Raw genomic sequence first — 25,444 nt, 5'->3', positions numbered from 1 at the left:
GTACAGCTCGCCATGGGAAATACTGCTGAGGAGGGATCTCCTCTCTCAAGCGCAAGGCACAATCTGGTATCCACAGCCCCAGCTGTGGAACCTGCATGTGTGGCCCCTGAACAGGGTGCACTAGACGTGCCAGAACAGACGCATTCAGTCATGAACACCATTTTACAAGCCAGAGCACCATCCACGAGACGCCGCTACGTGCTAAAATGGAAGGTATTCACTGATTGGTGTCTCTTACATGGGAAAGACCCAGTAAACTGCCTGATATATGAAATTCTATTATTTCTTCAAGAGCGATTAGACGCAGGACTCACCCAGTGAACGCTCAAAGTGTATGTGGCAACTATTTCTGTGTATCACGCACATGAAGCCGGCATCACTATAAGCAAGCATGATTTAATCATAAAGTTCCTTAAGGAAGCAAGATGATTAAACCCACCTCGGCCGGCTACAGTCCCGACTTGGGACTTAACTTTAGTCCTAAAAGCTCTCGCAGAGCCCCCCTTTGAGCCTTTGGACTCTGTTGATTTGCGCATGCTCTCTGTTAAGACTGCACTGCTGCTGGCTCTGGACTCAGTCAAAGGGGTAGGTGACCTGCATGCACTATCAGTCAACAATTTATGTCTTGAGTTTGGCCCCGGTCTTTCAAGAGCCACTGTCAAACCTAGGAAAGGCTATGTGCCTAAGATCCTAACCACGCCCTTCAAAGCGCAGGTGGTTCACCTTCAGGCCTTCTTTCCTCCACCATTTAATTCCATTTAAGTAGTATAAGAAGGTATTCCCTGTTCCCTTCGTCTCAGGGAACCGAGGTAAAATGTTCCTGCTCATCTCAAAATGATCTACTACCTGCACTTTCACTAATTGCAGATTCAATTATTAGACCTATTGGCATTAATATTGTTATTATTCTTAAGGATAATATAAGAAAGTATTGCAATAATTTCAATAAAGAAAAGACTGTGAGCCTATGTTTTCTTATAAATTATTTTTAATATTAGGATATGCATCATATTTTTTTTCTGTACAATGTTATTTTTAATGTGCACTCTTCCACGTGTATTTGTATCACATTACCTTGTGTTACATTATCCAGGCATTAATCCAAACATTATTAAAAAAAAAAAAAAAAAAAAAAAAAAAAAAGCAGTTGACTTCGGGAGTTTGTTTGGAATATACTCGTAGCAAAATACATGTACAAATATAAATAGGACGTTTATTTATGCCACAGCGCTCCTTCCTCATCTCACTCACATAAAAAAACATTATATACTCCTCAGAATGCATCAACGCCATGGAAAGAACATAATGAAACAGTTATGCCAAATTAGGTAAATGAATGCTTTAACAGCGTTCAATATATTAATCTCTAACAGCTGAAGGTGCGAGCATGAGACTGGTATAAATGTTTGTAGAACAACAACAGCGCTGCCTACTATTTTTGTTTTTACGCACTCATAGACCTTTATAGACCATTCGTCGGAAGTTTGTCTCACATAATCGTCATGGATTTGGTGTGAACAGGCCTTTAGTGCAGGCCAAACATTTGTCGCCACCTATTGAGGAACCCTGGTGTATGTAGTATAAGTAATGTGATGGAACTAGATGGCAGCCAGATGAAACGCACCTAATATGTGATGTAATGGTACCTTGTTATGGAAGAGCGGCTCTAAAGACACCAGTCTGTTCTGGTCCAGGGAGCGGACATGGGACTGTTGGTGTGCATATAGCTGGGCTGTGTTTACACTTAGTGCAAGTAATTATTTGGCTATACTGAACCTGTGGTAGGGGGGCCCCTGGTGGTCGCGGGGCCCTATGCAGCTGAGTGACGTTCAACATGGAGGCTTCGAAGCTTGTGTTGAAAAAACAACACATTTCACATTGAAGCTCTAGGTGTGTTCGACTTGAATTGAATCTCGATTTGCCAATAGGCGAGATTTACCGGTTGCAGTCGGATGAGGAGTTGAAAAGAGAGCAACCAAGCCGAACACTTCCAGTCGCATGCTGAACCCACACCAGTCACGGATCACGCGATGTTTGCTTTCTTTATTACAGACGAAGTGGAATTCAGACAGACAGATGTTTGAATTTTACACAAAACTAACCAGAAACATTGTTCATTTGAAAAGTTTATATGCTGCTTAATACAGTGCCTGTTGTTTGTATAAGAAGAAAGTCCAATAAAAGCCTGAATTATTTTAATACCAATAAAGGAGTCAGTATTTTTTATCATTTTGATTTTTTTTTTATTATTATTAATAAACATGATATTACTATGACAAACATAATATAGCATGATATAAACATGATGAACGTTATAAAAACACAGAGTTGTGAGAGTTTTCGCCGAACTGGAGGTGTCAGAATAAACACCATGGTAATGGCATACTAATATACTACTCTTATTTCTGCCATAGACAGACATAGCAGAAGTAATAAGCATTGTATGTGAAGTATGCAATTGTAGACGCAGCCCATGAAACACGTGTAACCGTTGTCATGTTGTGAGTCTGGCCAATCTCTAATGAGCTGTGTCGTCATCAGAGATTGTGCAGCTCCTCTGGAGCAACTGCTTTTTTTTTTTCTTTTTTTTTAAATAACGCAGTAACTTCTTAACTCATATATGGAACTATTGAGGCTCGAATCTTCACTTGGTTTTTACTTATTTGTAAACTTCAGTGAACAAAACACAAATATAATGGCACTGATTATGAATTGTATTGCTTCAAAACTTTGTCATTCCAAGCAGTTTAAAGGTGCGCTTCATTTTTTGATCACCAGATGGCAGTAATTTGAACTGTGTACAGAAGCGTTGAGTAAAGCTACATTACATCACTTGTATGTAATCTGTATATACAAGCTTGGGAGGGTTACTTTTGAAATGTATTCCACTACAGATTACAGAATTCATATTGTAAAATGTCATTTGTAATGCATTCCGTTAGATTACTCAAGGTCAGTAATGTATTCTAAATACTCTGGATTACTTCCACTTGTTTTGAGTATAAAAACTCTGCTAGTACAATAAGACAAAATACATGTGTAAAAATAAAAATAAACCAACAACTAAATATCTTATGCAGTGTTGTTTCTAAAACAAGATCAATCTAATTTATCCTAAGGATTTTTAGATAATTTTACAGGAAAACAATTAAAAAAATAATCAAGAATACAATTTTTGCCCTAAAAATCAAAGGTCTTACTAGAAAAAGAAATTATGGTCCAACATGAATTTTCTTGATTAAAAAATAAATGATCATGCCTGGTAACATGTACATGTAAAATGGCTAGAAATAGCATTTTAGATTAGAGTAAAGCTGACAATTTACACAAGGTTTATTTCTATTTCTTCTGCTTCAAACTTACTTCAAACTTCTCTGTCTGCTCATATGAATGTAACACATCATAAGAAAGTGTTTCACCGCTGTTCAAATGCACTTTGGATCGCATCATTTATATGTATAAATGTTTTCCATCTGAAAGGACTAAATATTAAATGAAAAATGACAATTAATGCAAATATCAATGCAAAGTAATCTCTTCAGTAATCAAAATACTTTTTGAATGTAACTGTATTCTAACTACCAATGATTTAAATAGTAACTGTAGTGGAATACTGTTACTTATATTTTGTATTTTAAATACATAATCCCGTTATATGCATTTCATTACTCACCAACCATGTGTATATGACAAATAATAATAAAACCTGAAGAACCCATTTTCAATACATTTGTTTTGAAAGCATCTTTGCTTCATAAAGCTTCACTTTCCCATCACTAACAGCCTTGTATATCTCTTAATAGGTAGGGCTGGCACTGAAAGGACCAACTAAAGGCAAAACCAACTGGCTCCACAAACCAACAGACTAACAACGCTACAAAACAAACTGGCAATGAAATGAGGGAAAGAAGCACAATATATAGGGAGGAAGCACACAAGGAACAGGTGAAACCAATTAACAAAAGGAGGACTAAACAAGGACTAGAAGAGGTGGTGTGGTAAGTGCAAACAAGGAGGCGGAGTAGGGAGAGCACATGGCAAACACAACTAGACTACAATGTGATTATTTTGGAAGGCTTTTGGGTTACCTTTGATCTAACTCTTGCTTATTTGATGTCACATACATTAAAGTAGGATAATCTGTACGATTTTGTTATAATGTGCTTAAATGCATTTAAGAAAACATACTTCGTCAATCAGAATATGAGAATTGATATGATTTTTTTTGTCAGTTACTTGCTATTTTTGGCCAAGATGGCAGATACAAATTATTCATATTAAGAAGAGGATTTTTTTTTATACTATTGTCTTCTAGGTTTAAATATTTTTTTTGTCCAGACTTCCAGAACCAACAGTTACTGAAGGTCACTGGACTGGTGAAGTTTACTGGATACGATGTAGACACAGTATTCCACAATTATAATGTACATCAGCAGTTGTTTTAGTAACTTGCATAATTATTCATCATGAGAAGGCATGGAATAAGATCTATCAGCGATAAGCTACATGTTATATTAGATTCTCTTTACAATATTAAGTTATTTAGTGTTGTCAGTATGGCATATAGCCTATACTCAGTTTTGTTTGACAGGTTATATTAAGTGGCTGACTAAAGTTTGTAGTTTAACTACTGCCAGTAGATCTGTGTCTGTATAAGCTTAATGCTTAAATTAATTCATATAATACATTTTATTTTCTCTCTGGCAGCTTCAAAGTTTGGTGTTTGTTTGTATTTTATCTCCACGAAACTGCTCTACTTGTACCGTATTGTAATCGACCATTGCAAGATACATAAAGATTATTTTTTATTCTTGTCAAGTAAGTCATATATTATAACAATATAGCCTATGTGTTGTCCATAATCCATATAACTTCGTTTTGAAATACAAATACTAGCCTACACATTTTTATTTGTACTTTTTGTTTTGTAAGGTTTAGAGACTGGAAATATCTATTTGTAACTGTATATTTATTCTCTTGTCTTTTAGAGACTTTGTTTCATAGATGTATAGCAGTTATCTGCGTGTAATAATCATTATGTATGAATCAAATAAAGGCTATATATTTCTCTCTCCCTCTGTGATATATGTGACAGAGTATAAAACATTATACTAAAACAAGGTTTTAATCCCAAATCAAACTAAAGAAGAAATAGGACTGTATATGTTCTCAAAACTGAATCAAATGAATAAAAAAATAATAATAGTCATCATCCATACCAAACAAATTCACTCCAAATACTCAGCAACCTCTCATACTCTTTAGAAGACTAAAATCCCAGATGCTCAAAAGATATAAGTGGGCTACTACTAATATATATATATATAAAAAAAGCTTAAGGAAATACAACCATTATTTGTCCTAGAACAGCAAAGAAAGGTAACATTTCCCTGTTTCCATGCACCAACCTGCTCCATGTAAAGTCTTTGAAAAATACCCTTTGGCTCCAAAATAATCAAAGCAACCAATGTGGAAGTAAAGCTTCAGGTCTGATTATTTATACATATACACTATATTGCCAAAAGTATTCGCTCATCTGCCTTTAGACGCATATGAACTTAAGTGACATCCCATTCTTAATCCATAGGGTTTAATATGACGTCGGCCCACCCTTTGCAGCTATAACAGCTTCAACTCTTCTGGGAAGGCTTTCCACAAGGTTTAGGAGTGTGTTTATGGGAATTTTTGACCATTCTTCCAGAAGCGCATTTGTGAGGTCAGACACTGATGTTGGACGAGAAGGCCTGGCTCGCAGTCTTCGCTCTAATTCATCCCAAAGGTGCTCTATCGGGTTGAGGTCAGGACTCTGTGCAGGCCAGTCAAGTTTTTCCACACCAAACTCGCTCATCCATGTCTTTATGGACCTTGCTTTGTGCACTGGTGCGCAGTCATGTTGGAACAGGAAGGGGCCATCCCCAAACTGTTCCCACAAAGTTGGGAGCATGGAATTGTCCAAAATCTCTTGGTATGCTGAAGCATTCAGACGTCCTTTCACTGGAACTAAGGGGCCAAGCCCAGCTCCTGAAAAACAACCCCACACCATAATCCCCCCTCCACCAAACTTCACAGTTGGCACAATGCAGTCAGACAAGTACCGTTCTCCTGGCAACCGCCAAACCCAGACTCGTCCATCAGATTGCCAGATGGAGAAGCGTGATTCGTCACTCCAGAGAACACGTCTCAACTGCTCTAGAGTACAGTGGCGGCGTGCTTTACACCACTGCATCCAACGCTTTGCATTGCACTTGGTGATGTATGGCTTGGATGCAGCTGCTCGGCCATGGAAACCCATTCCATGAAGCTCTCTACGCACTGTTCTTGAGCTAATCTGAAGGCCACATGAACTTTGGATGTCTGTAGCGACTGACTCTGCAGAAAGTTGGCAACCTCTGCGCACTATGCGCCTCAGCATCCACTGACCCCGCTCTATCATTTTACATGGCCTACCACTTCGTGGCTGAGTTGCTGTCATTCCCAATCACTTCCACTTTGTTATAATAGCACTGACAGTTGACTGTGGAATATTTATTAGCGAGGAAATTTCACGACTGGACTTGTTGCACAGGTGGCATCCTATCACAGTACCGCGCTGGAATTCACAGAGCTCCTGAGAGCGGCTCATTCTTTCACAAATGTTTGTAGAAGCAGTCTGCATGCCTAGGTGCTTCATTTTGTACACCTGTGGCCATGGAAGTGATTGGAACACCTGAATTCAATTATTTGGATGGGTGAGCGAATACTTTTGGCAATATAGTGTATGTTCTTGCTACTCCATCTAGTCTTCTTGTACTCAGTTATTCTTGGCTTCCCACACGATTTGCCAATTTCATTAAGGGTACCCGCAGACCCCTGAGGTGTACGTTTTGTCATATCTCACAGGTGCTTTATTCTATCATTCCAATTTTTCATGACTTTGTCAATCAATTTGTTCCTAATGACTTCATATCATTGTTTTCATTTTCTGTCTTAATTAGTGCTTTTTAAAAATACCAATGTATTGGGGTCCTGTGGGAACCCAGTCAAAAGCATTCAATTCCGCCTATGCAGTTTTAATAAATGGAACTATTTATTGAGTTCATGTTTTTCATAGGTCATAATTTAAAGTATCACAAACTATCAGGTGGGATAGGGGCACTCTGTCAGTCATTTTGAAGGAGACAGACACAGATGCAGCAGACACAGATTTCCTCATGTTTGACAAAAAATCAACAAGGGGAGAGCGAATGGCAACAGACAAGCTTGCCCCTTTCAGAGATATATGGACCATGTTTGTAGCCCAGGTCCCAAAATACTTTATTCCAGGTAGACATGTGTGTGGATGAGCAGCTTGTTGGCTTCAGAGGCAAGTGCAGTTTCCGACAGTACATCCCATCCAAGCCTGACAAATATGGAATAAAGATCTGGTGGAACTGTGATGCAGTGACCAGCTACCCTCTCAAAGGTGAGGTGTACCTTGGCAGGCAACCTGGACAGCAACGAGAAGTAGGTCAAGGGGCCAGTGTAGTCAAAGAGCTTGTGGGGCGTTGGTGCAAAAGTGGTAGAAATGTCACAGCTGACAATTTTTTTACATCCATTCCGTTAGCTGAAGCCTCACTAGAAGATGGACTGTTGGCACTATCAAGTCAAACAAGCCACATATCCCAGAGGAGATGAAGGCTAACAATGACTGAGAGATCGAAAGTTCATGGTTTGGCTTTCATGGGCAGCTTACCATGGTGTCATATGTACCTACAAAAGGAAAAGCAGTACTGGCACTGTCCTCCATGCACCATGACACAAAAGTTGAAGGCAAGAAGCAGAAACCAGAGATCATACTACACTACAATGCAACCAAAAGTGGTGTGGATAATCTGGAACATCTAGCCAAAATGTTCACAACCAAAAGAAAAATAAACAGATGGCGGATGGTGCTGTTTATGAACATGGTGGATGTTGCTGCCATCACTGCCTTCATCTTCTGGATGGGGAACTTCCCAGATTGGAAGTTTTCAGAACGTGGCCGACGTCGCCGGGTCTACCTGAGACAGCTGGTGCATGCCCTGGTCATGCCACACATGAAGAGGAGAGCTGATACTGCCATGCTCCAAGCCCCAATCTGAGCAGCAATGTCCATCATGGGAGTGAGGAAAATTCCACCTGCTGCTGTGGACGTCCAACGATCAGCTGGAAAATCTACTCGAAAAAGGTGTAGCCTTTTATTCCCAAAACACAGACAAATGTTTGCTTCTTCTGTCACATGCCAGTATTCCCTGAGCATAGCATGAGCCAAATCGTGTGCTATAACTGCCTGTAGCATATGGTGTTCATAGTTCAATGTAAACACCATTCATTTTACATTATGTACAAGTTAAAAAATCTAAATTTGAATTACATACAAGTTTGAATGACTGTGGGTTAATTTCAATTATTTTATATTGGGGTAAAAATGACCCTGGGTGGTTTCACCATATAAATATAACACAAATAATGTTTACTTGAAATTACTGAAAACTAAATGATACCAGAATCAAAGGATGGTAAATAAGCTTTTAAGTACTAATGTGGATTGTACTTGGTATAAAAGCTGCAATTTATATTAAAGAAAAGTATATATTTTTGTTTTACACAATATGCAAATTAACTGTAACTTTCCTAAAATAATAATAATCTTTTTTTTTTTCAGATAACATTAATTACATAACTAATAATGTTTTAAGAAGAAATAAGGTAACATTTTGCAATAATGGTTGTTTATTACAGTAGTTTATTCTCAGTCGGTAGTCCTTGTATGTTAAATATGTTAGTAGGATGAGGGTTTATGTAATGGAAAATGATTTGTCAAGGCAATTTGTCAAGGTAGTTAAAGGATTAGTCCACCCAAAAATGAAAATTCTCTCAGTATTCACTTACCCTGATGCCATCCCAGATGTGTATGCCTGCCTTTAGTCAGCAGAACACAAATTAAGGTTTTTAGAAAAATGTTAAAGCGCTGTAGGTCCTTATAATGTAAGTAAACGGGTGCCATCAGGCTGCTGGCTATTTGACGGTGCAAAAAGCATATTTAGGCAGCTTAAAAGTAATCCACATGACTCCAGTCGAACAATTAATGTCTTCTGAAGCAAAATGATAGGTTGGTGTAAGAAGCAAATCAATAATTAAAACTTTATCAACTTAAAAATAAATCGCTTCCTTCCAGCAGTCAACGCATCAGTGATGTAAGCGCTATGGCACATTCACACGGGATGTCACTTGGAAGTGCTCTGTCTCTGGCTAAATAGTCTATGAACACATTCTTTAAATTGATATCTTCATTGTGATCTGCAGTAAAATAATCTCAAATAATGAAAAGGTCATACATCCAGTTAGAAAAACAGTAAATAAGTAAAATAAAGGAAATGCAAAATTGGCAAGATCACTGGCATTTGAAAAATCAATGAGTAACTTTAAGTGTCACATACAGTGTGTATGTAAACACAACAGGTAGTAGTAAAGTGGTTTGGTAAACATAGTGATTAATACATTCAGTTCAATGCTGTGGTGCTTTTAAGTGCCCACCATTGTTTATCCATAACACTATTGGTCTATGTAAACTCTGCAATGTCTTTGAAATGTCACTCCCCTTTGTGAGTTTTGGGCTTTCAGTGCCGTCTAGAACAGGTGAATGATAATACAGTGTAGATGGTTCCAGTGAGGATCACTAGAAAATGGGACTCAGGATTGTTGGCATGCTCTCGTTGACTTTTTGCTTGTATAATGTGTAGAGAGCACCTTTCTTGCTAGTCTTTTTCATGAAGCTGTAGGAAAAGAAATGTTTTAAAACGAATCAATTCATGAAGAATAAACCAATGAAATCAGTATGATCCATTAATATATCAATAAACCATACACTCACATCTTCCTTAATATCCATAATGAAAGACAGAGGACAAGGACTAAAACAATGCCGATAACCAGGAGGCCCACCAGAGTGAGATGATCCCATGCAGGAATGTACATCTCTTCTGAAGCTGATAGGAGCAAAGCATATTTTGATTTGTGAAATTGTTTTAAGAGCAAAAAAGCAGTTTTTTTTCTCCCTTGACATTCTTAAACATTGAATTGCATCTCAAATGTCATGTAATCGTTCCGTGAGATTTTGGTTATTATACCCTTTTTAAAATAAATAAATAATTAAATCGGCATGATTCGTTTATTAAGAAGTAATCTGAAGAATAATTTTTTGTAATGTGATTTGAGATGTGATGACATTCTTTCAATCATCATAAATACACCTCAGCAGCAAATGATGAAGAACTGTTTAGTCTCACCTGTGCACTTTGTTTGGCTCCAGTCGCTCCAGAATCCTGCATCTGCACAATAAATGTTCACCTTTGACCTGACCCGAAAGCAGATTTTCTTACATTCTCCCTCCCTCAGGAAGTCAAAAGACGTATTCTCAAGAACTTTCCTCTGCTGAGGGGGAAAAGTAAAGGTAAAATGGATGGTTAGGCTAGAGTGAATTTCTTTCTGGCTTTTCTAGTTTGATTTGGCACACTAAAACTTGTTTATGTAGACAAGTATAATTGACAAATTACTGGAGGTTACAGAGCAATAAAAATAATTTTCACCACTCTAAAGCTCTTTTTAAAATATATCCAGATTTTTTATGTGAGAATCCAAACTTTCAAAAATAAAATAAAAATAAAAATAAAAATAATAATAATAATAATTTGTATTTATTTATTTATTCTGCAGTCATGTTTTCTCACAAACAGCACAAAACTTTGTATCAAAAAGTATAAATGTGTGAATGGTATTTATAGAATTGAGTCTAAGTAAGGTCAAGTTTTTTTATTGTTAGATTATTTACAGGTGCACTAAATAGAATAATGAGAAAATAAGTAGATAGATACCTGGTGATCGGTGCCATCTGCCATTATAGTGATGCTTTCCACCTCATATTCCAAACAGTGTTCTGGCACCAGGCCACTGGGTGGCACCCAATCTAACTTCACCAGCCTTTCAATTTCTGAGACTTGGAGAGAGGAGACCACTTCTGGTTTCACTGCACAGAGCAAGAAAGGTAGAATGAAAAATAACTTTAGCCATTGCTTCAGATCAGGTGCCCAAGCATTCTGTATATGCCCCAGGTTAGCTATGTTTGCAGTATCTAGATTTAATGCAAGATTTTCTTAGTCTGTAGTAGGATAGTTACCATGGTTTTGGACCTCCAAAGAGAAAAAGGCTGTTCTTAGAATTCCAGCTGGAGAGGATCCATTTACACACACATTAAACTTTGTGAATTCTATGAGAGATTCTCTAGGAAACCTGCATCCTCTCCGAACTTCAGATATCACAATGTATTCTGGACATTCCATTGTTTCATCCATTTCACTGTGCCTGCAAAATGGAGATGCACATACTCATTTAGTCTGTAATTAAGTACTTACCTTGGTCAATTGAAAAAGTGGGATATCAGTGTAAAATACCAATATAAAAGATTTAATAAACAAAGGTTTGGCATGTGCTCAAGTCGAGCCTCATCTTCGAGCCCCTCTTTTGTGGACAGCAAGCCACACATTTAACTACATTACTTAAAGATTATATGAGCAGGTGAACTCGTGAAACGTATTTGTATTTTGTGCATTATTCGAAATATTCAGAGATAATTAAGCAGAGTAAAAAAATTATGGGCGGCACTAATATTAGCTAGAAATCCGGAGAATGATTAAAGTATGAATTTTAAATAAATTAAAGATTCTGTTGTGTTTTGTTGTGATCTGTTACTTAACAGAAAAAGAAAAAAATCTGAGGAACAGAGACACTGGCTGATTAGAGTTAAGAATGAAGGAGCAGTCGTGCAATGCAGTCTAAGAGTAGTACTGTCCTGACCTGTCAAGCAGTGGAATCTGATTCTGATCAAAAGCTGATCAGCTTATGTTGAACATCAAGTGCGTGTTACATCTTACATGAAAATATCACTTTATTGTCCTATTTCGTGGAACAGACAAAACACCTGAATCATCTGAATAAATAAGAACCATTTGCATTTGAACACTGTGATCAATGTTATTTAAGGAAGTTGCACTTCAACCTGTCCTCTCTTCTCCCTGAGGCACAGTGCCACAGCTCTTAATGCATCTGTGACAGTGTTTGAAATGTTATACTAGAGTTTGATATGGAGAGTGCAGCATTCACATGGAGCCTCACCAGTAATAGAGGTGGAGCTGTGAATTTGGAGGCTGGGCAGGTCCTGACTCCCAGGTGCAGTCCATGTACTCATTACCATAGAAAACACAGTGAAAGTCTCTTATTCTTGATCCTTCCACACCTGAGACAAATTCACATTGTTAAATGACTATAATCAAAATAGAAATAAAATAGAAAAAAAAAATGCCAGGAAATTACTTTTGGGTGGGCATCAATGGAAGGGCCAAATTTTCGGCCCAATTTTTTTTTTTTTACCAAATTTTCCTTAATAACAGAAAGGCAGCACATTCAAACAGTTCTTTCACACTTTCAGAAATCAGAATTTATACATTTTTTAAACTTAAATTATTTTATAAAAATATATTTGAAGTCAAACAATAATCTGTAACATTCTAGGGGGCCCTGGGTCTAATTTGGGTGGGTCCAGGACCACCCCGTCCCACCCTTGGCAATGCCACTGATTTGCAGAATTTACAAGTAATGCTGTATCTCTCTCTCTCTCTCTCATATATATATATATATACATACACATGAAATACAGCATTATTTGTAAACTCTGCAAATATATATATATATACACTATATTGCCAAAAGTATTCGCTCATCTGCCTTTAGACGCATATGAACTTAAGTGACATCCCATTCTTAATCCATAGGGTTTAATATGACGTCGGCCCACCCTTTGCAGCTATAACAGCTTCAACTCTTCTGGGAAGGCTTTCCACAAGGTTTAGGAGTGTGTTTATGGGAATTTTTGACCATTCTTCCAGAAGCACATTTGTGAGGTCAGACACTGATGTTGGACGAGAAGGCCTGGCTCGCAGTCTTCGCTCTAATTCATCCCAAAGGTGCTCTATCGGGTTGAGGTCAGGACTCTGTGCAGGCCAGTCAAGTTCTTCCACACCAAACTCGCTCATCCATGTCTTTATGGACCTTGCTTTGTGCACTGGTGCGCAGTCATGTTGGAACAGGAAGGGGCCATCCCCAAACTGTTCCCACAAAGTTGGGAGCATGGAATTGTCCAAAATCTCTTGGTATGCTGAAGCATTCAGAGTTCCTTTCACTGGAACTAATGGGCCAAGCCCAGCTCCTGAAAAACAACCCCACACCATAATCCCCCCTCCACCAAACTTCACAGTTGGCACAATGCAGTCAGACAAGTACCGTTCTCCTGGCAACCGCCAAACCCAGACTCGTCCATCAGATTGCCAGATGGAGAAGTGTGATTCGTCACTCCAGAGAACGCGTCTCCACTGCTCCAGAGTCCAGTGGCGGCATGCTTTACACCACTGCATCCAACGCTTTGCATTGCACTTGGTGATGTATGGCTTGGATGCAGCTGCTCGGCCATGGAAACCCATTCCATGAAGCTCTCTACGCACTGTTCTTGAGCTAATCTGAAGGCCACATGAACTTTGGAGGTCTGTAGCGACTGACTCTGCAGAAAGTTGGCGACCTCTGCGCACTATGCGCCTCAGCATCCGCTGACCCCGCTCTGTCATTTTACGTGGCCTACCACTTCGTGGCTGAGTTGCTGTCATTCCCAATCGCTTCCACTTTGTTATAATACCACTGACAGTTGACTGTGGAATATTTAGTAGCGAGGAAATTTCATGACTGGACTTGTTGCACAGGTGGCATCCTATCACAGTACCACGCTGGAATTCACCGAGCTCCTGAGAGCGGCCCATTCTTTCACAAATGTTTGTAGAAGCAGTCTGCATGCCTAGGTGCTTCATTTTATACACCTGTGGCCATGGAAGTGATTGGAACACCTGAATTCAATTATTTGGATGGGTGAGCGAATACTTTTGACCAGTAGTGTATATGTGTGTATATATATATATATATATATATACACACACACACTGTATATACATATATATGTACCTGTATAGACCTCTATGGTATGGCAATCCTGCTCAAAAATATGTAATGCACCCTGGTTTCCTCAAAGTCAATAAATAAAACGAGAAGTTGTTATCAATTTAAGATAACATGTTTTGCAAACCCAACACAGAATTATACAAAGAACAGTGAAGGATTCTATCAGTTTCTTAGAAAGCCTGAAGTAGTGTAACAGCTGTTTCATCCCTCAAAATATCTTCCTTGTACAGAGAACAGAACCCTAATATTATGAAACGCATTTGTATAATTGAGGCCAGAGGGGAGTTTACATGTTCCATGTTTTTGAAAACTCCTTTTACTAATGCCATGAAAAGTTCATGCAATCAAGTGCAGATTACGAGGGCTGGGAAAACGCAGAAATTATTCACCCACGTTAGGTCAGGTCATTTGTAAATATTTATGTTTCAACATCTTGTTGACCAAAAATGTATACGGCTGAAAGTACGAAGAATGATTTCACATGTGGACAACTCAACATGTTCACACTTTACCCAAGTACTTTCATTTGCATCACGCTGATGATTGTTGTGTATTATGATTATGATAATTATTAAACTTATATTAAACATATAACGACTAAAGAGTCATCAGTGCATATCTATTCTCTGGATAAAGCCGGGCAAATCAAGTAAACTGTTACTGCACTCCTGACATGGGTCAGACCCAGGGGTCTCTTCTCAGATATTAAATATCCTCATCGCTTGTGATGATATAATACATTAATGTATGAAGCTTGAAATAAAAAAAACAATCATGATAATGATTGTTGGTAAATGTGTTAAATTCATCCTGAATCATAGAGCAAAACAATCAATTTAAAGGGTGAGTATCTTAAATCCACCCCCTCAAACGTGTTGCACATCCCTGATATGCTCGTTCATCTGCTCACTTTGCTCCATGCACCAAAAGTTTCCTGTCTCATTCCAAATGTTTTTGTTTATTAATTACATTTTTACACAATTAATTTAAAAGAAGCATTTAAGAGGACTTCAGAAGAACAGAATATGGATGTAAACCTCTACCTGGAAGTTCAGGTGTGTACACCCTCTCTGTCTCCTCCCCTTGGACCTCTGTCCCATTGGTGCAGGTGCACTTTAATAGAGTGAGCATTCTCACTTTGACTGGCTTCTCAAGGTCAAACTGGGCAGTATAGTTCAGCTTGAGAGTTCGGACACTCTGAACATTAGAGAGAGAGAGAGAGACAGAGAGAGAGAGAGAGAAAACAGCCAAACAAATGAAGGTATACTGTCATTATATGAATCTCTGGTAACACTTTACAATAAGGTAACATTTGTTAACATTAGTATAACATAATTAGTTAACATGAACGATGAACAATACTTTTACAGCACTTATTAATTTTGGTTAATGTTAATTTAAACATATACAAATACATTTTGAAATTCAAAAGCATTTGTTAACATTAGTTAATGCACTATGAACTAACATGTACTAACAATGAACAATTGTATTTTTATTAACTAATATTAACAAAGATTAATAAATGCTGTAAAAATATATTGTTCGTTCATGAAATGCATTAACTAATGTTAATGAAAGAAACCTTATTGTAATAAGTAGCCTGTCTGCAGGGTGTTGTATTTTCAGAAGGGCTCCATTAAAACAAATACAGATATTATTTGGCAACAGTTTCAAGGGCGTAACAGCCATGGGGGATGTGGGGGACTCATCCCCCGCACTCTTTAAAAAGGTGATTTTTGTCCCCCGCACTTTTCCAAGCTAAACCCATACCGAGTCCAAATGGTGGATTTGTATAGAGTATTCTTTGCGTTTTGTTACTTTGGGCTGATTGAGCGACCATCCAGCCAATCACAGATGAGCTTCATGAGCCGAAACAACCCTTACGTAAATGACCGTCAGTCAGACAGTCTAATCGACGCTCTGTTCATTTCTACAAAGTTGCATTCAACAATGCTCATTCATCCATGTTTTTATCAGCACTGACGTTGATCTAAATTAATAATCTAGAGATGAGGAACAGACAAATGAGAGTTCTTTATCGGCATATCATTCTTGATTGGCAGCATTACGTGAAATGCACTGCAGAAAAAAAAAACAAGGGACAATCCTTCTTTTAAGCACACATTGCAAGTGGAGTTTATATCAGCGCATGAGTCTTCATTAAGTTATGCTTTTTACATTATGTTTGTGAGGTAATAGTTTGATTGGTTGTTTTTGACAATTTAAGCAGATTACTAGATCTGTGTTAAATATGTAAAGCTATTTTTAATATCAGCTCCTGTTTTTTACCTCTATGTTGGTGTGCAGTCAGAAAACTGTAGGAAAAAAGATAGATCTGTTGTGTTTTTAGAACACTTAGGCCTTTTACTGAAGTGACTATATACGCAGACACACTTTTTATACATGAAAATGTACGGACGTTATTGAAACTCTATATTGTTGTCTTTTGATAAAAGTCATACTCAGTAGCTCACAAACTGAAGGGAAATTATAGATTTGCTTTGTTCTTATAATGCTTAAAACCTCTACTAAAGTCTCTCTGTAGGTCTGTAGACATACACATTTTAAAGGATTACAATTTTCTTTTGATCGTTAAATCAGTGACTAACTCATTTCACACAAGACATCAACCGGTGGCATCACCAGAAATGGTCACTGAATCATTAAATGGATCTGAATAAAATTTGATGAATGTAGTCAAAATACTCGAGCCACTTGGATACATTTAAATCCCACAATGCACAAGCACAGAGTAAAAAATTAAAATTGTTTGGCATTATTGTAATTGATTAAATCATTTATTCAGGACCAGCTTGTGCTCATTCTTTTATTGTCATGTGTGAAACAGAAGCAAATGCTCCACAAGATGCCCTTTATTTTTGCAACTAATTTTGCAAAATACTATTTTGCAAAAATTGAATCTATAAAATACTACAAATATTAAATGTAAATAATTTGTATATATTAATATAATACTTATATCATGCTTATATATTAATATATACTGTAATATATTAATACTGCACTGTAAGAGTTGGGTCTGTGCAAGCCACCTACTGACAGCGGTGTTCCCCCACTTTTAAAATGTCTGCTACACCCCTGAGTTTCAAGCTGAATCAAATGTTAAAGAGTTCCATGGAACACCGAGCTCTCAGTTCATCTGTGGTGGCCCAACTTCAACATTTTGAACAAATGTTTGCTGAACTTTGATTTATAAATGGACACAAATATGTCTTTACTGAGCTGGCTCTGAAACCAGTGTGGCACTCATTGTTTTCCAAACTTTTGTAAAATAGAAAAAGTTCATTAAGTGGCATATACTGTAAAAAATTCAGTTTGCTTTCAAAACAAAGTCAACTTCTAAAGAGTATGATATCTCTGAATTAAAGAAGCTCTTGGTTTTGAGTCACAATAATGATAAAATAATTCCTCTTTTATATCTATCATGCTTCTGCTGTACTGAGACAATAATGTGGTCTCACTATCAGTTCTGTAAATCCTAAACAATCCCCAGAAATATTTGGGGATATATGAGAGATGCGTTCAAATAAACTAGTTAGTAGATAAGCTTGACCTTATTTTGTGGTGGCAAAGCTTAAGAAATGAAAGTTTAATGATGTTTAAATGCTGTTGTATAAAGGAAAAAAATAGGATTGCATGTGTGTGTTTTGTGGGGATGCTTACCCTCCACCGTTCCTCATAGGTGTCATAGTATCGGAGTTGGTATCGTACTGTGCAGTCTGTAAGGTTCTGTAGGCTGACTGATTGAGTCCAGTGGATAATAAGGTGACCCAGGTGACCAGGATCTGTTATCTCAATATTGGCAGGTGGATCCACTATGAGAAATGAACACAGAACAGTAAGTATGCTACTTTACAAATGTGGTAATTATAAACATTCTGTATATGTCTATGAAAGATAAATGACTATTTGGTATTACACTTGCATTCCAATTTAAAATGTTAAAGTTTGGATAATACAGTAAATAACAAATTATGCAGAATTTGCTGACACTCAGAAACATCTTAAATGGCTTTGGATTGCATCCTTATAATCAAGTTTTATTCAGTACCCAAGGTTGACAAAACCTACCAAAAACAAACGCTCATTGTAGTTCTAGAATTTCAAGCTAAAAGTATTACACAGACGTAAATTACATCTAATTTTTAAACTAAGTGGGAAAAACTGCACGAGTCAAACTGTTGAGTGTGCACAGGGACAGCAGTTGTGAAATCCAGGTGAATTCAGTCAAAATGATCAATGATCTGTAATGAAAATTCACCATAAGACCTCTGACATGTGTAGTAATCATGGAAATTGCACACACACACACACAAACACACACAAAAAAAACCCTTAAATGATGTGGCAAATGCCAGTGAGATCAGATACTGTACTGTATTTTTGAGAAATGATGTCTTGAATGTTAAATTTTAGCTGCCTGTTTTTTCCCCCTCTTTATTATTTCATTGGAATCAGGCAGGAAGCTTACCAGACAATTCACAGGCCATGACCGCAGATGTGCAGACAGGGTGTTGAGTCCACAGAAGCAGTGTGAAAGCAGAGATCCATGCAGAAATCTTATTCAGCAGCAACATGTTCTCTGTCTAGAGGGGAAAAAGTCATCACATAAACCCTACATAAGTCATCTCTATTCACATGTTGTTTTACTGCTTTTAAAGAGACGGAACTTGTCCATGATCTGCATCACACACTTTTAACCTTTTCATGTTTGGCTTTAAAATTGATAGTTATTCTCAAACATTAATTGCTCAAGCGGGGGGTGTGCCCCATTCATTTCCCCAGGTTGGTTTGTCTCCTCAGATGTCATTTAATATATCCTTGGCATTACAACCATAAAACAGCTGTTCTACACTGTATCACTGTGTATTTGATTAGTTCTTAGTCTAAGATGTTAATGCATGCTTACATCTGATTTATCTACAGTAAATAACAGTAACCGTACACTTAGATACAGTACAATACTAAATATGGTACATTTAGAGTGTAAGCAGATTGTGAATCATATTAAGCAAACAAATGGAGTATCATTTGTATATACATTTAAATACATTTTTATAGGTTGTTAGTTACAAAATTAGGTTACTAATTATATTTTGTTAGAACATATGTACAATATAATTTTCAGCTATTTTCACTGTGACCTTTTTGTGTCACTGTTGATAATGGCATGTTCTCTTAAGTTTTTAAGGTTTGATTTAAAACTGTTCATCTTATTCTCATTCAGAAGAGAAAACAATCCACATATATTAAACACAAAAAGCTATTTTGTTTTGTTATTTTGTCATTCTTATTACAGTGCAAAACAAAAGAGTGAACAAGCATACTCACTGTGACTACTGTGTGATAGAATGCTCCTCTTCTAATCAAGTTCCCTTAAGAAGGTCTGAGTGAACTTGCTTTATGGTTCTCAGATTTTGTATGGGTAGGAAGAGTGACACAACACCCTCTAGTGTCGGATTCATTGTGTGAGTCTGCGCACACGCGAGTGTTTATTTTAAATTGGACAGAGACAAGTCACACTGCCAGCATTTAAATGGTGTTGCCTAATTTAATCCATAATAATAATAATAATAATACTAAAATAGATTAAATACTTGCGGTTCTCATTTATGCTATTTTATGTAACAACATTTCAGGTGAAAAGATTATTAAAACATTGCATTGCTGCTGCAAGTGCATTCGAACAGGGCATGTTTTATTCGCTTGCGGTTTATGTAAATATGTTCTAAAGAATAAGCTAGGCCATAATAGTGCATGTTTTTGAATTGAACAGAAGATGCTGTTAGTTTTCCGTGTGACTGTAAATATCTGAAGTCTCAGTGAGCCAGTGCGTCAAACATCGTTAATTCAAGGCTGATTTATAAGTCTATTCGCAGGAGGAATGTTAATGCTGAATTCTGAACAATGGATGTCAGCTCTCTCTTTGTGCTCACAGAGCACACACGTTTTTTTTTTTTTTTTTTTTTCTGCTTTACATTCTGGGTCTTAGCTGATGGCAAACAGTTGGACAATAACATGTTTTGCAACAATACACTTTGTTGAGAAACAGAGCTGTGGTAGTGGGGTTGTGATTGAGCGCCCGGCTTGTGAATGGAGAGCGAGATCGGAGATGAGTACGGTAAGTATCATCACCTGGCAATGATTGTCTCTAACAGCTGTTTGTGATTGCGGTGAATGTGGAGGCGGGTTTAAGAGCGAGCCAGGCGGCAGAGAAAGCTACCCACGTGCACAGAGGAAGAGGGTGTATTGACAGTTTTTGTGTTTTAAAATAAATTACCTTTTGAGTTGAATTTCGCCATCTCCCGCTTCCTCCTTGCACCCCATCACAAATTTTGTTACAAGGGCCTATTTGAAAAAACTGCAAACATCATCAAATGCATATTTCAGTCTACACTGAAATATATTCAATGTGGAAAGTCAGCTAAGATTAATCTTGTTTTTCCTTGGAAATGAACTTTCCTAATTCATTAATCATGTAGCAGATGATGGACACTGACAGATGATGAAATCTTTGCACGATGTGAAAGTAACTGCTTATTTGATCATGTTTATAGCCCTGTTTCCATTAGTTTGTTTTCAGTGTATATTATTTCCCTTTTTGTGAAGACACCATTGTGGGCTGGTGTATTGTAGAACCCCAGGCACTGATCCTTGAAGCAATGGTTATGTGATGTGTTGTACAGCGAAGTAGACGGAGATCAAACCAATGCCAAATGACACAGATACACTAGAAAAGCTTGTTTTATTCCAGTATTCTGACCTTTCAAACATTTTGTTTTCCTTTTTAAGAAACATCCTAATGCGTTTATACAGAGATTATTTACATGAATGGTGGTTTGATCCAGACATGCAATTTCAGTTGTCATAAAAAACACCTATACATACAGTACGTATGCACTGCATAGGAGGTGCCTCCTGTCTATTCATTACATTTGAATCAATATGTTTCTTTATACAAACTGAACATTTTCAGATACTATTTCAAAGCACTGCCAGTATGGAGTTTGATGGGGAGATAAAAATAAATATTGTAACACAAGACTGGTTGTGATAGAAACAGCATACTGTCACATAAATCTCATTAAATTTGACAGAAATCTGGAACGTAGTACTCCGATATCACAGTACGCACATTGTCACAACAAAAGTTATGAAGTACGCCTACATACTGTAATCATCAAATTTGCAATATACTGCCTGAGATGTGGAACTGTTTCCCACAGTGCAATATGTTTGTCATGAAACTTCTGTTTCAGTATTTCTGCAACTGGGTATGCTGTGGGTTTATATGACAATGATTTGCTACAATTTGAATCATTACTGTTGCAGACTTTGTACTTCTGCGTAAATTTCAAACTGTAGCATGTAGTATGCAGTCTATACCAGTGGTTCTCAACCAGGGGGGCTCTGCAAATTTCAAGGGGCCCCAAGATAACTTAAAATTATTTAATATAAGTTATATTAGAATAAAATAAAAATTAAAGTGCTAAAAATCATGATGTAGGTCTACAACATAAATAGCATTATATTTCTAACTCTGATTAAAATCAGATTGCTTACAATGATTTTGCACGGTCATGCTTAATGTAGGTTCTGTTATTGCAAAGTAGACCTGTACTGTAGAGTGTACAACCTTGGACAAAAATGGACACATTTTTATACCCTTATAGCACACCTACATCACCCAGTCGTCTATTTGATTTGTGTAGGGGGAGAGCGGGACACAAACTAACACTATTTGTTTTTCTTAAGTTTGTGTAAATGTACTTTGGGTTTGATGTATTTTTCTTTTTCCACATTAATTTCACACGTGTCTATTACACATATGTGGTCTTGTTTCATGAATACAGCGTATATTTTTTCCGCCATCTACCTCGATAAAAAGAAAGTGAAAAGTTACATTAGCTGAGGGGCACATTGTAACATGACCATATAACAGCTTAAAATCTCCCTATAACAACTGTATCTGATCTGATTAAAAAGCCTAGAAGATAAACTACATTTTCATGTCAATAAAAGCCATTTATTCACTTTAACATATATAATATAGCAATAATTTTTACACTTGACAACAATAAATACATAACAAAGCCACAGCATTGACCGAAATAATGCATGGATTGATGACAAAACACACACATGCATTATGGGAAATTATGTAAATTACATATCTGACTGCATGGAATTGCATATCCGTCGGCGCAACTGGGATTTAACCTGGGAATTAAAAGACTATGCAAGATGCTAGCTAACAGACTGGAGATTAAAATGATACCAAGTTTGCCTCATTTTAAGTAAACAGTAAAAACAGACATGAAAATTTACATTCATGTGAATTTTTACTTTTGCTACTTTAAAATGCACTTTTGGTGAAGTTTTTTGAATTTTTCTGCAATTTTTTCTCTACGCGGTGTTGATAGGGAAACAGGTAAACAAATGAAGTTTCGTTTTACCAGCGTGTGTGGAAACGTGTAAACCACGTGTGTGACAACTAACCCTGGGCTAGTTTGTGCCCCACTCTCCCCTACTTATATCTGGAAGATGTATTTTTTTATGTTGCTTGCTCACCTGCAATACGTCTATGTCAATAAGTATGTCTCCGATGTCAATAAAAGACATTCAGTAGATGTCTTTGAGACATTTATGATTTAGATTGTTTGTAAATTGTATCTTTTTAAGATGTTTAGCAGATGTCTATTAGACAGGGTTGGGGAGTAACGGAATACATGTAACTGGATTACGTATTTAAAATACAAAATATAAGTAACAGTATTCCACTACAGTTACAATTTAAATCATTGGTATTTAGAATACAGTTACATTCAAAAAGTATTTTGATTACTGAAGAGATTACTTTGCATTTTATTGTCATTTGTATCATTTAATATTTAGTCTTTTCAGATATAAATGATGCGATCCAAAGTGCATTTGAACAGCGGTGAAACACTTTCTTATGATGTGTTACATTCACACGAGCAGACAGAGAAGTAAGTTTGAAGTAAGTTTGGACCAGAAGAAATAGAAATAAACCTTGTGTAAATTGTCAGCTTTACGCTAAGCTAAAATGCTATTTCTAGCCATTTTACATGCACGTTACCAGGCACAATCATATTTTTTATCAAGAAAATTCACGTTGGATCATAATTTCTTTTTTCTAGTAAGACCTTTGATACTAGGGCAAAAATCATATTCTTGATAATAATTTTTGTACTGTTTTCCTGTAAAAATATATTTTGCTGATTCAATCCCCACAGCCTCCACCATTGTGTCCTTGAGCAAGGCACTTAACTCCAGGTTGCTCCGGGGGTATTGTCCCTGTAATGAGTACACTGTAAGTCCGTTTGGATAAAAGTGTCTGCCAAATGCATAAATGTAAATGTACTGGCAGAGTTTTTATAGTAAAAACAAGTGAAAAAATCTACCAGTGCTGAAGAAGTAATCCAAAGTATTTAGAATCCGTTACTGACCTTGAGTAATCTAACGGAATACATTACAAATTACATTTTACAATATGTATTCTGTAATCTGTAGAGGAATACATTTCAAAATTAACCTTCCCAACCCTGCAATTAGATTGTGCTATCTGGGCCCTTGAAACTGTTGTTTTCATTCAATAAATAAAGCATTTTGAACTGGATTCCAATAAAACATGAATGGGGAAGGGGCGACTGCCAATTTGGGGGGCAATTTTTAAAACTTGTCTTTAACTTAAGTGATTGAGAGTTCCAATCATTACAATGTATTTGTGTATTAATTATTAATGGACTGTTCCAACTGTATGGAAATAATATTCAGTTTTGCAGGGACATTTAACAGACCTATTCTTAGTGCTGCAATTATGCATACCTGCACATCACACAATTTTATGTGTGCACCACATTTACACAGGCACAAGAGCAAAAATGTGTCCAACTGATGCTGGGAATGCCTAAAGCAGTCACTGATTGTTCATGAGAACTGAAGTATTATATAAATCCCCCCTGGAAATAACAGCGAAAACAATAATGAAAAAGATAAAAGACTGGCAGGCGGGTAAAACGATACACGTGAGCCTTTGTCTTGTACAGGCATGTGAGCAGTGAGTCCTCAGTTCAACCACATCCGTTCAGACATGCAGACCAAACTTTAGAGTGCACAGCCCACTGCCACAGCAATGAGTCATCTTACCCAAGTGCATCAACAGTTGTTTCCTTGGGACACACTGTTTATTTCAACAAATTTTCATCTGTCATGTCCAGATTTCCTCTGTACTGGTCTGGTTTAGATTTACTTGAACATGTTTCTGTCCTATTATTCTTCCTCATGCAGCAAGGGAGTGAAAGAATGTGAGGTGAAATAGGGTGCAGCTGACTGACAGCTCTTATTGACTTCATACAGGTGAGGGTTGGTCTGGCAATTAAGTAACACCTTCCCTCTTGTCCATAATCAGACTGTGTACTTTTCTCCAGTCCTCGCCAGTAGGGCTCATCGGTCCAAGAGAAGAGACAACGAGAGAGATGAGGAGATACAAAAAGAAGGTGTACCTCCCTCATGGAACAAAAACAGATATTTAGAGTTTATCCATGAAAAAGTGAATTCAGTACTATTGTACTAGTCTACTGCATTTAGCTGGTCCGAATGGGGTTTGTAGCCCACTTCGGTTTTGGTCTGCTTACCTGTTCCCCCTCAGAATTAAATGTGTGGCTTTAACTTCCAATTTCCACTCAAGTAGGCTTAATATGTCTAGTCCCCTTCATTGGGAATTATAAGAGGTAGGGGGAAGTCGGACTGGTCGCCGTAGTTGAGTTAGGGTGAAGAGTCATGATCAAGTTCCAAGGTCGGTATTAAGAGATTATCTGGGGTAGAGGATGTGAGGATGAGGTGGTAAGGCAGGGTAAATGGATGCCAGTGGTCATCCCATGATGACCACTGGCATGCTACATGGTGGAAAGTTGGTTGGGTTTTGTTGATGGAAGTTCCAGCAAAGCCTGTACAGTGACACCAACTTTTACCAGACCTCGCTCCTCCAGGATATGATGTGGCAAACACAATTTGTCCTACGCATACACAAACACATAAGAAAAGTTCACTCAAAAAACTATGAAACAGTCATTCACAGTTGCTCGCGTGTTTTGGTTTGTTTTTATCAAGAGGGGGTTAAATTGTCAGAATTTTCATTTTGGGGTAAATTATTCCCTTAATAAAAATAGAAGTAATGTACAGCTGCTGATAATGGAGCTTAATCCTACCTGTGGCACTCCAAGCTTTTTACAAGCATCCAAGAAATTCTCAACATTCCGCCGGCACTTGGCCATGCTCAGCTTTGGCTATAGAAGAGATACAGGAGAGACATAAGACAGGCCCTCACGCCACCCCCCAACAC

General features: G+C 37.4%; 2 protein-coding genes across 8 annotated transcripts in view; both read right to left on the bottom strand.

Annotated features, from left to right (window-relative positions):
* Positions 1–8,720: 8,720 nt before the first annotated feature.
* LOC127434649 (interleukin-13 receptor subunit alpha-2-like) lies at positions 8,721–19,529 on the bottom strand. Its single transcript, XM_051687544.1, has 10 exons — positions 19,411–19,529; positions 18,551–18,665; positions 17,743–17,894; positions 15,099–15,252; positions 12,169–12,289; positions 11,174–11,358; positions 10,872–11,023; positions 10,287–10,431; positions 9,872–9,986; positions 8,721–9,773 (listed from the first exon to the last, which is right to left on the bottom strand). The coding sequence occupies exons 2-10, from the start codon at positions 18,654–18,656 to the stop codon at positions 9,677–9,679; spliced, it is 1,227 nt and encodes a 408-aa protein (XP_051543504.1). The 5' UTR covers positions 18,657–18,665; positions 19,411–19,529; the 3' UTR covers positions 8,721–9,676.
* A 662-nt stretch (positions 19,530–20,191) lies between these two features.
* lrch2 (leucine-rich repeats and calponin homology (CH) domain containing 2) overlaps positions 20,192–25,444 on the bottom strand; it is a 106,662-nt gene continuing 101,409 nt past the window's right edge. For 5 of the 7 annotated variants that reach the window (XM_051687494.1, XM_051687519.1, XM_051687510.1 and 2 more), the window contains 2 exons: positions 25,311–25,388; positions 20,463–25,118 (listed from right to left, as the gene is read on the bottom strand). In XM_051687494.1, coding sequence (XP_051543454.1) covers positions 24,999–25,118; positions 25,311–25,388 — 198 coding nt within the window. In that variant the 3' untranslated portion in view covers positions 20,463–24,998. Of the gene's footprint in view, positions 20,441–20,462; positions 25,119–25,310; positions 25,389–25,444 lie in introns of those variants that run through there. The other 2 variants (XR_007896068.1, XR_007896067.1) reach the window with 2 other exon arrangements.

The sequence above is a fragment of the Myxocyprinus asiaticus genome, chromosome 4 (genome assembly GCF_019703515.2).
Source record: "Myxocyprinus asiaticus isolate MX2 ecotype Aquarium Trade chromosome 4, UBuf_Myxa_2, whole genome shotgun sequence".
NCBI lineage: Eukaryota > Metazoa > Chordata > Actinopteri > Cypriniformes > Catostomidae > Myxocyprinus > Myxocyprinus asiaticus.
This window is presented reverse-complemented; position numbering and strand designations above follow the sequence as displayed.

Bases quoted from the DNA above. Each gene is read 5' to 3' on its own strand.
- LOC127434649 (XM_051687544.1), bottom strand. From the start codon at position 18,656: ATGTTGCTGCTGAATAAGATTTCTGCATGGATCTCTGCTTTCACACTG. The intron at 10,432-10,871 runs GTATCTATCTAC...TTTCCCCCTCAG, and splicing joins CAGATGGCACCGATCACCAG to CAGAGGAAAGTTCTTGAGAA. The intron at 9,774-9,871 runs GTGAGTGTATGG...CTTTTCCTACAG, and splicing joins TTATGGATATTAAGGAAGAT to CTTCATGAAAAAGACTAGCA.